Raw genomic sequence first — 16,199 nt, 5'->3', positions numbered from 1 at the left:
GAGAACACTAGGATATTTATTCCTGACACTTGCCGGGCCACATCCTGAAAAGAGTTCTTTGCCCATTCATCACAATGCCCCTTAAAGTAAAGTCTGATATTTTATAAACCTGGCTCTGCACTACCTCACATGGAGCACCATGTCAAAATTTCCACTCAGGACAGAAACTTGGGTGCAGACCACCTTATCACACAAAAGCAGAGAAGACTTGGGACTTCCCTGGTAGTCCAGTGGTTAACACTTCACCTTCCAATGCAGGGGATGCAGGTTTGATCCCTGGTCAGGGAGCTAAGAACCCACATGCCTCACAGCCGAGAAACCAAAACATAAAACAGAAGCAATACTGTAACAAATTCAATAAAGAACTTAAAAATGGTCCACATCAAAAAAAATCTTGAATAAAAACAAAGCAGAGAAAACAGCAATTGCTACACACCAGCTACTCAGTTTCTTTTTCTTACATATGAACAGATAATCTATCACCAGACATATGAAAACCACAAATGACACAGAAACACAAAAAGAGAAATGCAACCTCCAGGAAACAGATCATTCAGGAAATAAAGTGAACTTTGAAAATCCCAAGTGCTACTATGGAAAAGACACAATCAGATAATAAGAAAACTCTTCGGGATTTAAATATGCCACTAAAATTAAAAATTCAAAAAAAAAATCAATAAAAATACTCAAAATAAAATGAGGGACTAACTCTAAGTTAGGATATAGAGGAAAAACCAAAGATGTAAAAGAGAAATATAAGAAAGATAGAGAAACAATTTAACATGTTTAATATCCAACAAGTACAAGTCTCAGACAAACATAACAAGCTAAAGTTAGGAATACAATTATTAAGGAAATAATACTAGAGATGAAAAAATCCCAGATATGAAAAGGCACGAATCGTTAGAATGTATAAAACATTGAATGACATAAGTAACATGTAAGACATTTATGAAGTGGAAGTGAAAACTAAATGCATTTTCAGATATGCAGAGACAGAGAAAGTTTATTTTTGTGCACTCTCTCTTAAGAAGCCACTAGAGGATATACTGTAGCAAAGAGAAGGAATTAAAAAAAAAAGAAGAAGAAGGAAAGAAGGAGACTTTCTTGAACCCTACCACAATCACCTAACATAAGCCCAAATCCTCTAACTCCTTTGTAGGGCACTGCTACTTAGTTGACCCATGGTTCCCCATGGTGTGCAGTCTCCCTCATTATAAGTCAGTAAACCCACCTTTACTGACTATAATGTTCTGATATAATGTGTTCCTGGTGATCTTTACCTGCAGGGCATTCATAATTTATATGGTCATTAAAAGTAAAATTTTAACATTGCTTTTCAGGTTTTAAAACATCTATAGACAAACAAGGAATTCTTAGCTACAGTTGTAGAATGGGTCATTAACCCTAACTATATAAAAGTAAAAGCGCATTTTTGAGAGGTTTGAAAGTATAAGGGAAAAACAAGTAACAAGAAAAATAAGAATTCTATTAGTTTCTTTCATCCAAGAAAATCAAAAGAAACTATTGTTAGTGGAACAATAAATGGAGCTTTCAGTTTGAGCAGAGAAGTAACAGAAAATAGTGAGACAGCTATATGTGAAGGATGTATGAGAGAAATTTTAAGTACCACATACCAAACAACAATAGCATGAAATTAATTGTTTAAAGTTTACGAAAAAGTTACAAACATATTCTTTAGTGATAAGAAAGTGTTTAAAAAGTTAGAAAATGAAGGTTTAAAAGTGCTTTCCAAAGGGATAAAATGAAAAACAGATAATACCAGGTGTTGGCAGGAATGCTGAGGAACTGGTATATCCAGACACTGCTGAAAGCAATGTAAACTGGGACAACCACTTTGGAAAACGATTTGGAAATATCTACTAAAAGTGGACATGCACTTAACTAAATGAGTAGTAATTCCACCCTTAGGTATATACCCAACAGAAATGCATATACATGTTTGTTGAAGGACATGTAAGAGAATGTTTATAGCAGCATTATTCAAACAGCCAAACGTTGCACCAACCCCAATATCCACATACAGTAAGATGGGTTATAAATTGTGACATATTCATACAGTGGAATACTATACAGCAACAAGAATGAAGAACTAAAATTAAAAGCAGTATCACGGATAAATGTCATAAACATATTGTTGAGAAGCCAGATGCAAAACAGTTCACACTCTACTATTCCATTTATATAAATTCAAAACAGGCAAAACTGAACTATAGTATTGGAAGTTGAGATATTTGTTATACTTGAGCTGGTAGTGATTTTAAGGGGTAATTTGTGTGGCACCTGGGATGCTAATAATGTTTCGTTTCTTCAAGATGCTGATACCAAGTATGTTCACTTTCTGAAAATACAGTGAGCTGTGTTAAGGATTTTTCACTTTTCTGTATGTATGTTATAATTGAAATAAAATATTCATTTAAAGAATTATTTGCCAGTAGGATGAGAGCTAGGAAAGAAGTGTAAATAGAAGTGTTGGTTTTCATCATGCTTTCTCACGTATTATATTTGTTATATGAATGTATTCCTTTGCAAACAAAATGAATATTTAAACATTTTAAATTTTTGCTATTTAGCATCAAATAACTTAGAGCGTGATGAAACAGAATGAATATAGAGAAAACAATATTTTATTAAGACAGTTCATTGCAACAAGTACCAACGGAAGGAGCAAAAATTTCAGGAAAATCAACAGCATGCAAGGATTTGGAATGGCACACTATAAATAAATGCAATGACAACAGAATTTAGTTTTCAAAAATTGGACAAGGGAAAGTTAACTGGACTAATTCATTACAAAAAGGAAATCAAGGCTATATCGGAAGATGGAATTTTTCTCCATGACGCCCTCAAATTCGGTATCTGGGGAAATTAGAGATAAATGACAAATACCTTGCATCATGATGAGATCCCTAACTGAATCCAGAGCTATTCCTGAAGTTGGCGTTTTCCTCTATTTCTTCACCAGCGCCCTGGGTCGGGAGGTTGGGGAGAATCGGCTTCAAGAATTTGAACTCATTTAACCCGGAGCCTCCCGTCAGACACACCTCGTACTGGTAGCTCTGGGACAGGGTCCCCGTGCCGCTGACGTCCACCAGGTGGCCCGGAAAGTGGCCCTCGGGCACCGAGCAGCGACCCACCGAGGCCGCCCTGCCCCTCCAACACAGCCGCACCGCGACGAACACCAGCACCGAGAAGACGAAGAGCGACGACACCGACGCCAAGGCGACCACTAAGTAGACGGTGAGCGGGGCGGCCGGGACCGCGTCCGCCGCTTCCGCTTCAGGGGCCGGCAGGTAGGGCTGCGAGAAGCCGTCCACCAGCAGCACGTGCAGCGTGACGCTGGCCGAGAGCGGCGGCTCGCCGTTGTCCTTGACCAGCACCAGCAGCCTGTGCTTGGCCGCGTCGCGCTCGCTCAGCAGCCGGGCCGTGCGCACCTCGCCGTTGTGCGCCCACACGCCGAACAGCCCGGGCTCCGTGGCCTTGAGCAGCTGGTACGACAGCCAGGCGTTCTGGCCCGAGTCGCCGTCCACCGCCACCACCTTGGTCACCAGGTAGCCCGCCTCGGCCGCCCTGGGCACCAGCTCGGTGCAGGGCGCCGAGGCGTTCTGCAGCGGGTACAGCACGAAGGGCGCGTTGTCGTTGTCGTCCGCCACGAGCACGCGCACCAGCGCCTGGCTGCTGAGCGCGGGCGAGCCGTGGTCGGCGGCGCCCACGCGGAACTCGAACGCCCGCAGGGCCTCGTAGTCCAGGGACCTCAGGGCGAACAGGTGGCCGTTGTCCGGGTTGATGGACACCAGGGAGGCCAGGGGCACGTGCGCGTCGAGGGGCGGCAGCAGCGAGTAGGTGACCTGGGCGTTGGCGCCCGCGTCTCTGTCTGTGGCGCGGACGCTGCCGATGTGCAGAGCGGGGCTGTTGTTCTCGCGGACGGACAGGGTGTAGGAGGTCTGGGTGAAGGCGGGGGCGTTGTCGTTGACGTCGGACACCAGCACGGTTATGTTGTGCTGGGTTTTCAGTCTCGGTGTCCCCATATCTGTGACGGTGATGGTGACGTTGTATTCCGCTCTGCTCTCTCTGTCCAGTGGCCTCTCTGTCACTAGGGTGTAAAAGTTTTTGAATGTGGGTTTCAAAAGAAAGGGGAGATCATTCTGGATGGAGCAAACCATCCTACCGTTGTCCCCGGAATCTGGATCAGAAACACTGAAAACGGCCACCACAGTCTCTGGGGAGTTTTCTGGGGTAGAGCTGGTGAGCGTCGACATGGTCAGTTCGGGGACGTTGTCGTTCACATCCACCACCTCTATAACTACAGTGCATTTTCCTGAAAGGCCCCCGCCATCTGTGGCTGCAATCTCCACGTTATAATATCGAGTTGCCTCGAAATCCAATGCCCTTTTCAGACGAATTTCTCCTGTTATTTCGTCTATTACAAATGGTTGAGTAGCTTCATCACCTTGGAATAGAGCGTAGGCTACATTCCCATTCGTTCCTGCATCTAAATCTCGGGCGGAGACAGCGACAACTAAGGAGTTTAGGGGGCTGTTCTCCGGAATCTGTACCTCATAGACCGACTGTAAAAACTCAGGGGCGTTGTCATTGATGTCCACGACTTCAATGCGGACTGCAGTGGTCCCGGACCTGGGCGGAGCCCCACTATCCAGCGCCGTGAGGGTTAAAATGAGCTCAGGCCCTTCCTCCCGATCCAGCGGTTTGTCCAGCACCAGCTCTGGGTATTTTCTGCCATCTCCGCGATTATGAGTGACAACATGAAAATGGGAGTTGGGGCTGATTGTGTAATTCTGAATAGTGTTGCTACCTATGTCAGAGTCCTGAGCTATTTTCAAAGGAAACACAGTCCCTGTCTGGACGTTTTCTGGGATTTTTAGGAGCATTTCCCTCTCGAGGAACTCTGGGGAATGGTCATTTATATCTGTGAGCTGCAGATCAGCTTGAAAAAACTGCACCGGGTTTTCCAGTAATAGTTGGAAATGCAGTATGCAGGGATCTGTCGCCCCACACAGCACCTCCCGGTCTAGTTTTTCATATAGAAGCAAATTCCCGGTCGTTACATCCAGCTGCAAGAGCTGTTTATTTCCTTTGTAATGGATTCGCGCGCCCCGAGTGGCCAGTTCCCCCACCCTGAGCCCCAGGTCTTTTGCCAGGGTGGCCACAAAAGACCCACTTTCAGTTTCTTCTGGCATGGAATACCTAACTGCTTCAGAGCCAGCCTCCCACAAAAGCAATAATATAGCAAGAAAGATAACTTGCCTTTTCTGTAGCGTTTTTGCTGGTGCAGTCTCCATTGTTCAGACCCGGTTCAAGAACTTGCAGTTTCTTCAATTCCGTATGCAATCAACCCAGATGATTTGGTTAAATAAACTCGAATTAGATCTTTCTGACTGACCTGCAGTAGAACGATGCCCTTCTCTGGAGATCTCTGCCTCTAGATCTTATGTAAAATGCTTCCTTCTTTTAGAAAGCATTCAGAGTTCTGATTCCCAGCTTAATGGCTTCCCGGGTATCCACAGAGCCATTCATTCCTACTCCTAGCCTGCAGCACCACCAGGCGTCCTTATTTACTATTGCATATAGTATTTGCCGTCTCTTTCCAAGTTAGAAAGTCACAGAAGTGTTCCCAGTTGTATCTCCACTTCTCAGTTATTGTAAGTTCTAAATAAACATGTGCTAAGTTAACTTCCAGCGAAAGAATACTATTCAGAACAAACTAAAACACTAGTATTCCTCATAAAATATCTTTTGAGTACTTGAAGAAACTTTCTTTTGTGTGATTCTTATTTGATTATATTCACGAAATAAGCAATAATGGATGTTTACAAAAGTTTACACTATTAAAGTTATTTTTATTTTAAAATATTACATATTAGAAAAGGGCATAAATCATGAGTGTACAACTCAAAAAATTTTCAGGAAGTAAACACACTCATAAGCAAAACCTAAATTAAAATTAAAATGTTACAAAAACCCTAGAAGCCCCCTCCTCTCATTGCCCCCTCCCCCCAAAGGTAAGCACTCTCCTGATTTCTATTATCATAGAGCATTTGAACTTTATACAAATGGAGTTATAGAAATATAACTATGATTTCTATGATAATAGATATAGATATAACATAGAAATATATATATAGAGAGAGATATATAGAGATATATATATAGAGATATATATATAGATATAACATAGAAATAGATATAACTATGATTTCTATGATAATAGAAATCTCCTGATTTCTATTATCATAGAGCATTTGAACTTTTATACAAATGGAGTTATAGAGTGTTATGTTTGTCTTCTTTCACTCAACATTACCTTTGTAAAATTCATCTGTTACATATTGTTCTAATTTATTTTATTCTCATTGCTTTATGGTATTCTATTGTATGACTATACCACCATTTGTTTTTTTATTCTCCAGTTGATGGACACTGGGGTTTTTCAGTTTGGGAATATTTTGAGTAGTGCTGCTATGAACACTCTTGTATATGTCTTTTGGTGTCTATGTGTGCATTTATATTTACTATATTCCTAGGAGTTAGACTGTTGTGCCTTAAGATGTGCACATATATATATCTTTAATAGATATTGCAAAACAGTTTTCAACTGTGTTTTTACCAAAACCAGCAGAGTGAGAGTTCCAGTTGCTCCATATGCTTGTCAACATTTGATAATATCTTTTAATTTTAACCTTTCTGATGAGTGTGTAATGATGTCATATTGTAATTTTAATTAGCATTTCCCTGATGATTAATTAAATTGAGCACATTTTCCACGTTTATTTTTATTAGTGTATATTCTTGTGAAGTACATAAGTTTTTTGTCTATTTTTCTATTTAGGGTATTTGTCTTTTTTTCTTATTAATCTTTAGAAGTTCCTTATATATTCTGGGTATAAGTACTTTTTTAGAAGTATGTATTGCAAATATTCTCTCCCATTCTATGGCATGCATTTTAACTCTCTTGTGGTATCTTTGAAGAACAAAACTTCTTAACTTTTACTCTAATTTTTCAATATTTTTTATTTATGGTTAGAACTTTTTGTGTTTTCTTTAAATCTTTGCATACACTAAAGTGAAGAAAATATTGTTGTATGGTGCTTTTGAAAAATTAATTACTTTACTTTTCACATTTAGAGCTATAATCCTCCTGAAATTATTTTTTCATGTTAATGAGGTTAGGGTCAAATTATTTTTTTTTCATATAAATATCCAAATGACTGCACCATCTATTGAAAAGAAGTTCCATTCCCAATTGTTTCTGACGTGCCATTTTTTTCATAAATCAGGGGTCCATACTTCTGTTCAAGAGCCTTTTTTTCCCATTTTTCTCTTTGTTTATCCCACAATACAATATTATCTTAATTACTGTACTTCATAATAGGTTTTAGTATCTGATTGCTAAGTCCTCCAGTTTTATTCTTTTTCTTTAAGACTGCTTTGGTTATTATTGTCCCTTTGTATTTCCATATAAACTTTACCTTTCTCTTTTTTTAAAGATTTTTTTTTGATGTGGACTATTTTTTTTAAGTCTTTATTGAATTTGTTACAGTATTACTTCTGATTCATGTTTTGGATTTTTGGCCACAAGGCATGTGGGATCTTAGCTCCCCGATCAGGGACTGAACCCACATCCCCTGCATTGGAAGGCGAAGTCTTAACCACTGGATGACCAGGGAAGTCCCCATATAAACTTTAGATTCAGCTTGTCAGCTTCCACAAAGAAATCTGAAGTTTTGTTTAGGATTTTATTGCATCTGTAGGTTGAGAAGAACTGACATATTCCCAATATTGAGTCTTCCAACTATTGAACATTATATATTCCTCTGTTTATTCAGATATTTAACTTTTCTCAATAATATTTTATATTTTTCAGTGTAGAAGTCTTATGCATATTGTTATGTTTGTTTCTAGATATTTGATGTTTCTGAAACTATTGTAAATGATGCTTGAAATTTTTAATTTTCTGGGTTTTGTTGCTGTATAGAAATACAATTATTATTTGCATGTAGACCTTATATCCAGTGGCATTACTTACTTCATTTATTAATCCTAATAGTCTACAGATTCTTTATGACTTTTAATGTATACAATCATGTCATTTTTAAAAAAGACTTATTTCTTCTCTTCCAATCATTGTGTCTTTTATTTTTTCTTTGCTTTATTCCACTGGTTAGAACCTATAGTAAAACACTGAAGTGAAATAGTAAAGGCAAGCATTCTTGTCTCATTATTGATCCCTGAGGGAAAGTTTTAAATAATTTACCATTAAGGATAATGTTTACTGTAGGTTTTAAAATACTTTCTGAAAGTTCCCTTCTGTTTTCAGTTTGCTAACAATTTTACCATGAGTGTGTGCTCACTAGTGACTTTTTTCTGTATCCATTGACGTAATCATATGATGTTACTCCTTTACCTATTAATGTAATGTAGTATATTGATTGGATTTGCATTCCTAAAATAACACAGTTTTCTCATAATTTATTATTTCTCTTTTATATATTTCTGAATTTTATTTACTGATATTTTGTTTAGAATGTTTCCATCTGTGTTTGTAAAAGAGATTGGTCTCTAGTTTTCCTTCCTTATGATGTCCTATTCAGGTTTGGATGTCATAATCCATTGAAGTCATGCTGGTACCCAGATAATCTGGGAAATATTTCCTGTTTATCTGTCTTCTAAAAGATTTTGTATAAATTGGTGTTAGTTGTTCCATGAGTATTTAGAAGAATTCACTAGTGTGAACTGAAGTGGCAAGGTTTTTAATCACAAGTTTAATTTACTTAAGATATGACTAATCAGATTTCTTCTTGTTTCAGTATATTGTGTTTTTAAAAGATGTTTTCCATTTTACATAAATTACCAAATTTATTGGCATACAGTTGTTCATAACATCCTCTTTTATTTTTTAATGTCTGTAGGATTGGTAGTGATGTTCCTTTTTCATTCCTGATATTTATGATCGATGTTTTCTTTCTTTTTAACATTAGTCTTATGAAGAGTTTTTTTTTTTTTTGTCGGGGGGGTAGTTACGCGGGCCTCTCACCGTTGTGGCCTCTCCCATTGCGGAGCACAGGCTCCGGACGCGCAGGCTCAGCGGCCATGGCTCACGGGCCCAGCCGCTCCGCGGCATGTGGGATCTTCCCAGACCGGGGCACGAACCGGCGTCCCCTGCATTGGCAGGCGGACTCTCAACCACTGCGCCACCAGGGAAGCCCCTTATGACGAGTTTTTAATAAGAGTTATTAATTATTACATGGAACCAACTTTAAGTTTTGTTAATCTTCTTGGTTGTATATTTGTCAGCTTTGTATTTATTTATGTTTATATATATATGTATTATTTTCTTCCTTCTACATTGGTATTTGATTTGTTCTTTTTCTAGCTTCTTCAGATGAAAGCTTAGATTATTGATTTTTAACCTTTCTTTTCTAACCTGTGCATTTAAAATTTTAAAATTTCCCTGTAAAATCTGTTTTGATATATCAGATCTTAACTTTTACCCAGTTCAAAATATATGTAAATTTCTTCTGTGATTTCTTCTTTGACTGATGGATTATATTATTTAATTTTGAAGCATTTGGGTATTTCTTTTAAATTTTTATTTCTGCCTTAATTTCATTGTCAGAGAGCATATTGAGTGATTTCAATTCTTTAAAAAAAATTAGAGACTTGCCTTATGACCCAGAATATAGATAATTTTGATATATGCATGTGCATATAAAAAGAATGTGTACTCTCCAGTGTACTATGTATGTCAGTTTATTCAGATATAATTATTGTGTTGTTCAGATTTTTAATATTAGGTGTGTCTTCTTATTCTATCAGGGGTTGAGAGAGTTGTAATACATCCTCTTCCTATGACTGGATTTATCTATTTCTTATTTATGTTCTTTCAGTTTAACTTTCTATATTTTGTAATTATGGGGATATATTCAGTCTTAGAATTGACATACTTCTGGTATATTTACCTCCTTATCATTATGAAATATCTCTCTTTATCTCTAGTAATGCATCTTTCCTTAAAGTCTCCTTTGTCTTATGTGCGTATATCTATACTTGGTTTATTTTGGTTAGTGTTTGTGTCATGTATCTTTTTCTATTTTTAAATTTTCAAACTTTCTGTCATAACACACACACAGAGACACACACAGTTATGTGACAGCATATAGTTGAATTTTTCTTAAACCTAATCGGACAATATTGGTTGTTTAATTGGATTATTTAATCCAGTTGCAATTAATGTAATATTTGATATCTATCCACTTATATATACCATCTAAATTTTTGCTATTTGTCCCTAAAGTTTTTTCTTCTTTTTAATTATTTAGATATTTATTTTTTCCTTCGATTAATTTTAAAATTATTCTCCTTGTGATTATCTTAGAGATTACAACATCCATCTTTGATCTACAAGAGTCTAATACAAATTATTCAATTTTACTACTCCCATGATAATGCTTAGAACCTTAAAATTCCTTAACTCTGTTTATAGCACCTGCCTTTTACATTATTATTGTCATGAATTAAAATTTTATGTATATTTTAAATCCTTTAAGAAACTATTATTTTTGCCTTTAATAATCAATAGCAATTTATAGTTACCCTTATTCTTGTTCTTCATTTCTTCCTGCAAATCTGTGATTCCTTCAGGACTGTTTTCCTTCTGCCTAATGAATTCCACAAAAAGTATTTCTTTTAGTGCAGATGCGACTGTGATTAATTCTTGCAGTTTTTGTTTGTTTGAAAGCTTCATTTTTGAAAGATATATTTTCTGGTGATAGAATTCTAGTCTGGTAGTTATTTTTTTTTCAGGACTCTGAAGACATCATTCCTTTGTCTTTTGGCTGCTTGATAGTCAGCTCTCCATTTTATTGTTGTTCCTTTCAAAGCAATATGTCATCTTCATGTGATTGCTTTTAAGATTTTCTCTTTGACTTTAGTCTTTAGCAGCCTTCCTGTGATATTCCTAGCTGTGCTTTGTTTTTCATTTAACATCTTTATTGGCGTATAATTGCTTTACAATGTTATGTTAGTTTCTGCTGTATAACAAAGTGAATCAGCTATATGTATACATATATCCCCATATCCCCTCCCTCTTGCATTTCCCTCCCACTCTGCCTATCCCACCCTCTAGGTGGTCACAAAGCACTGAGCTGATCTCCCTGTGCTTTGCAGCTGCTTCCCACTAACTGTTTTACATTTGGTAGTGTATATATGTCAATACTACTCTCTAGCTTCGTCCCAGCTTACCCTTACTCCTCCCCGTGTCCTTAAGTCCATTCTGTACATCTGTGTCTTTATTCCTGTCCTGCCCCTACGTTCATCAGAGCCTTTTTTTTCCTCTTAGATTCCATATATATGTGTTAGCATACGGTATTTGTTTTTCTCTTTCTGACTTACTTCACTCTGTATGACAGACTCTAGGTCCATCCACCTCACTACAAATAACTCAATTTCGTTTCTTTTTATGGCTGAGTAATAGTCCATTCTATATATGTGCCACATCTTCTTTATCCATTCATCTGTTGATGGACACTTAGGTAGCTTCCATATCCTGGCTATTGTAAATACTGCGGCAATGAACATTGTGGTACATGACTCTTTTTTTAAAATAAATTTATTTATGTATTTATTTATTTTTGGCTGTGTTGGATCTTCTTTGCTGCACACGGGCTTTCTTAAGTTGTGGCGAGCAGGGGCTACTCTTCACTGCGGCGCACAGGCTTCTCACTGCGGTGGCCTCTGTTGTCGCAGAGCATGGGCTCTAGCTGCGCGGGCATCAGTAGTTGTGGCACGCAGGCTTCAGCAGTTGTGGCACATGGGCTCAGCCGTTCCGGGGCATGTGGGATCTTCCTGGACCAGGGCTTGAACCTGTGACCCCTGCATTGGCAGGCAGATTCTTAATCACTGTGCCACCAGGGAAACCCATGACTCTTTTTGAATTATGGTTTTCTCAGGGTGTATGTCCAGTAGTGGGATTGCTGGGTCATATGGTAGTTCTATTTTTAAGGAACCTCCATACCGTTCTCCACAGTGGCTGTATCAATTTACATTCTCACCAACAGTGCAAGAGGGTTCCCTTTTATCCACACCCTCTCCAGCATTTATTGTTTGTAGATTTTTTGATGATGGCTATTCTGACTGGTGTGAGGTGATACCTCATTGTAGTTTTGATTTGCATTTCTCTAATGATTAGTGATTTGAGCATCTTTTCATGTGTATGTTGGCAATCTGTATATCTTCTTTGGAGAAATGTCTGTTTAGGTCTTCTGCCCAATTTTGGATTGGGTTGTTTGTTTTTTTCATATTGAGCTGCATGAGCTTCTTGTATATTTTAGAGATAAATCCTTTGTGAGTTGCTTCCTTGGCAAATATTTTCTCCTATTCTGAGGGTTGTCTTTTCATCTTGTTTATGTTTTCCTTTGCTGTGCAAAAGTTTTTAAGTTTCATTAGGTCCCATTTGTTTATTTTTGTTTTTATTTCCATTTCTCTAGGAGGTGAGTCAAAAAGGATCTTGCTATGATTTATGTCATAGAGTGCTCTGCCTATGTTTTGCTCTAAGAGTTTGATAGTGTCTGGCCTTACATTTAGGTCTTTAATCCATTTTGAGTTTATTTTTCTGTATGGTGTTAGGGAGTGTTCTAATTTCAGACTTTTACATGTAGCTGTCCAGTTTTCCCAGCACCACTTACTGAAGAGGCTGTCTTTTCTCCATTTATATTCTTGCCTCCTTTATCAAAAATAAGGTGACCATATTTGTGTGGGTTTATCTCTGGGCTTTCTGTCCTGTTCCATTGATCTATAATTCTGTTTTTGTGCCAGTACCATGCTGTCTTGATTACTGTAGCTTTGTAGTATAATCTGAAGTCTGGTAGCCTGATTCCTCCAGCTCCATTTTTCTTTCTCAGGATTGCTTTGGCTATTCGGTGTCTTTTGTGTTTCCATGCAAATTGTGAAATTTTTGGTTCTAGTTCTGTGAAAAATGCCAGTGGTAGTTTGATAGGGATTGCATTGAATCTGTAGATTGCTTTGGGTAGTATAGTCATTTTCACAATGTTGATTCTTCCAATCCAAGAACATGGTATATCTCTCCACCTGTTTGTATCATCTTTAATTTCTTTCACCAGTGTCTTATATTTTTCTGCATATAGGTCTTTTGTCTCCTTAGGTAGGTTTATTCCTAGGTATTTTATTCTTTTCGTTGCAACGGTAAATGGAAGGAAACAATAGCAAATATCAGTAAAACTAAAAGCTGGTTCTTTGTGAAAATAAACAAACTTTATAAACCATTAGCCAGACTCATCAAGAAAACAAGGGAGAAGACTCAAATCAACAGAATTAGAAATGAAAAAGGAGAAGTAACAACTGACACTGCAGAAATACAAAGGATCGTGAGAGATTACTACAAGCAACTATATGCCAATAAACTGGACAACCTGGAAGAAATGGACAAATTCTTAGAAAAGCACAACCCTCTGAGACTAAACCGGAAGAAATAGAAAATGTAAACAGACCAATCACAACCACTGAAATTGAGACTGTGATTAAAAATCTTCCAACAAACAAAAGCCCAGGACCAGATGGATTCACAGGCGAATTTTATCAAACACTTAGAGAAGAGCTAACACCTATCCTTCTCAAACTCTTCCAAAATATAGCAGAGGGAGGAACACTCCCAAACTCATTCTACGAGGCCACTATCATCCTGATACCAAAACCAGACAAAGATGTCACAAAAAAAAGAAAACTACTTGCCAATATCACTGATGAACATAGGTGCAAAAATCCTCAATAAAATACTAGCAAACAGAATCCAGCAGCACATTAAAAGGATCATATACTATGATCAAGTGGGTTTATCCCAGGAATGCAAGGATTCTTCAATATATGCAAATCAATCAATGTGATACACCATATTAACAAATTGAAGGATGAAAACCATATGATCATCTCAAAGATAGAGAAAAAGCTTTCAACAAAATTCAACACCCATTTATGATAAAAACTCTCCAGAAAGTAGGCATAGAGGGAACTTATTTCAACATAATAAAGGTCATATATGACAAACCCACAACCAACATCGTTTTCAATGGTGAAAAACTGAAACCATTTCCTCTAAGATCAGGAACAAGACAAGGTTGCCCACTCTCACCACTATTACTCAACATAGTTTTGGAAGTTTTAGACACAGCAATCAGAGAAGAAAAGAATAAAAGGAATCCAAATCAGAAAAGAAGAAGTAAAACTGTCACTGTTTGCAGATGACATGATACTATACATAGAGAATCCTAAAGATGCTACCAGAAAACTACTAGAGCTAATGAATGAATTTGGTAAAGTAGCAGGATACAAAACTAATGCACAGAAATCTCTTGCATTCCTATACACTAATGATGAAAATCTGAAAGAGAAATTAAGGAAACACTCCCATCTACCATTGTTTTTTATTCTCCTAATTGGGTTTCATTGAGCATCTTGAGCGGTACATTTTGTTCACCATTTTTGGAAAATTCTTGGTCATTATTTCTTTAAACATTGCTTATTCCCCATTCCTAGTCCTTCTAGGATTACAATCATATGTGTGTTGGAGTTTTTCATTATGTTCCACATGTCACTAAATATTCTTGTCTGTATTTTTAATTATTTCATTCCTCAGTGTTTCTATTTGGATATTTAATATTGGCCTGTCTTGCATTCACTAATCCTATAATCCTTTACAACTACTATGCCATTACACAATCTAATATTTTAAAATTTCAGTTATATTCTTCAGTCCCAAAATTAATTTCCATTTTATTCCATTCTCTTGTGAAATTCTCTTCTACCTATTTTCTGTATTCCTTATTTTAACATATCAGTCATACTTATTTTAACATCACTGTCAGTAAATTCTAGTATGTATTTTATCTGTAGGTCTTCTGTATTGTCTATTTTTCCTCTAGGTTTTATTCATGTCAACCAGCCTTTTTGTATGTGTGCCTCATAATTTTTTATTGAATGCTGAAGATAAATGTAAAAAGCTGTCCAGGATCCAGATGATATTATTTTCTTCCAGAAAGAGTTCACCTTTTCCTCTGTTAGCTTGATAGAGTCATGTCTAATCAAAGTGCCTTAATTCAAACAAGCACTGTGCTTAGTCAAGGTTCTTTGCAGTCCTGAAAAGCACCTGACCCTTCAGAATTTTCAGTTCAGAACTCAGTGTATTCTCCACAGCCTTTCCCATGGCAGATCACAAACTCTAATTTTCATGCATTAAGACTATTAAAACTTCACTCTGCTTTTCTGAAATTTTCCTTCAAGTTTTTAGTCTTCTTCCCTGGAATGTCCCAGAATTTGACAAGCATCATGAGGGGGAAAACTGGCCTTCAGCTTGAATCTTCCAGTTTGCCAAAGGCTATTGAAGTTACGCCATCCCTGGCAGAAGCCTTTTGTCTGTTCTTTGAGTTTGCAGATTTCCTTAGGGCAAATTGACTGTAGGAGTCAGTTCAGAACTCCAAGGATTTTCCTTTTCAGGAATCTTAGCCCCTTCAGTTCTTTTTATATCATCTGCTCTCTGTTGCTTGAAACTGGTAATTTCTGAATTTAAAACAGGTTTTATTGTTGTTTTCTGCTGTTAGATAATCCATCTAACCGGGAAACAGAATTCCACCAAATATGTGCATAACTTATAATTTAAGACTATTTAAAATCTATATTTTGTAATTTCTGGTAGTAAGAAATAGAGGGTCTTAAAGTGATGTGGGTTATATTGCCTTCAGTAGAATTTCTGTGCCTAAAACAGCATGTGTTAAACTCACTATATGCTATGCCTAAAAACAACAACAAAGGAATTGTAAAAAATGCACATATAATAGAAGCATTTGAGAAACTATGATTGAAATGGGTATTATTATCCATATATTTGGCCTCCGTTCTCTATTTTTGTTTTGCAAAAGTAGAACTGGCCTGTTTTTCTTAAGGTATTCATTTTGTGGAAGTTATTTGGATTATATTTACTATTAAATTATAATCATTGAATTTTAAAATGTTGATCTGTTCTACACCAAAGACTGGTGGTTATCCCCAGCTAGTAAGGAATGATCCATCCTTTATAAATACACACAGTAATTTATAAAGTAATACACAAAGTAATTCATAAATTTACTCATAAATTCATAAATGTGGTTCTG

General features: G+C 37.2%; 1 protein-coding gene across 1 annotated transcript; it reads right to left on the bottom strand.

Moving 5' to 3' along the window:
• Positions 1 to 2,626: 2,626 nt before the first annotated feature.
• Positions 2,627 to 5,993, bottom strand: PCDHB5 (protocadherin beta 5). The gene has a single exon (XM_067732007.1). It carries the CDS (start codon positions 5,319 to 5,321, stop codon positions 2,931 to 2,933), a length of 2,391 nt encoding a protein of 796 aa, XP_067588108.1. The 5' UTR covers positions 5,322 to 5,993; the 3' UTR covers positions 2,627 to 2,930.
• Positions 5,994 to 16,199: the final 10,206 nt, after the last annotated feature.

Source organism: Pseudorca crassidens, chromosome 3 (assembly GCF_039906515.1).
Source record: "Pseudorca crassidens isolate mPseCra1 chromosome 3, mPseCra1.hap1, whole genome shotgun sequence".
NCBI classification, from domain to species: Eukaryota; Metazoa; Chordata; class Mammalia; order Artiodactyla; family Delphinidae; genus Pseudorca; species Pseudorca crassidens.
Note: the sequence above shows the minus strand (reverse complement) of the source record. Positions and strands in the feature narration are given on the sequence as shown.

Coding starts and splice junctions, on each gene's coding strand:
- PCDHB5 (XM_067732007.1), bottom strand. CDS start 5,321: ATGGAGACTGCACCAGCAAAAACGCTACAGAAAAGGCAAGTTATCTTT.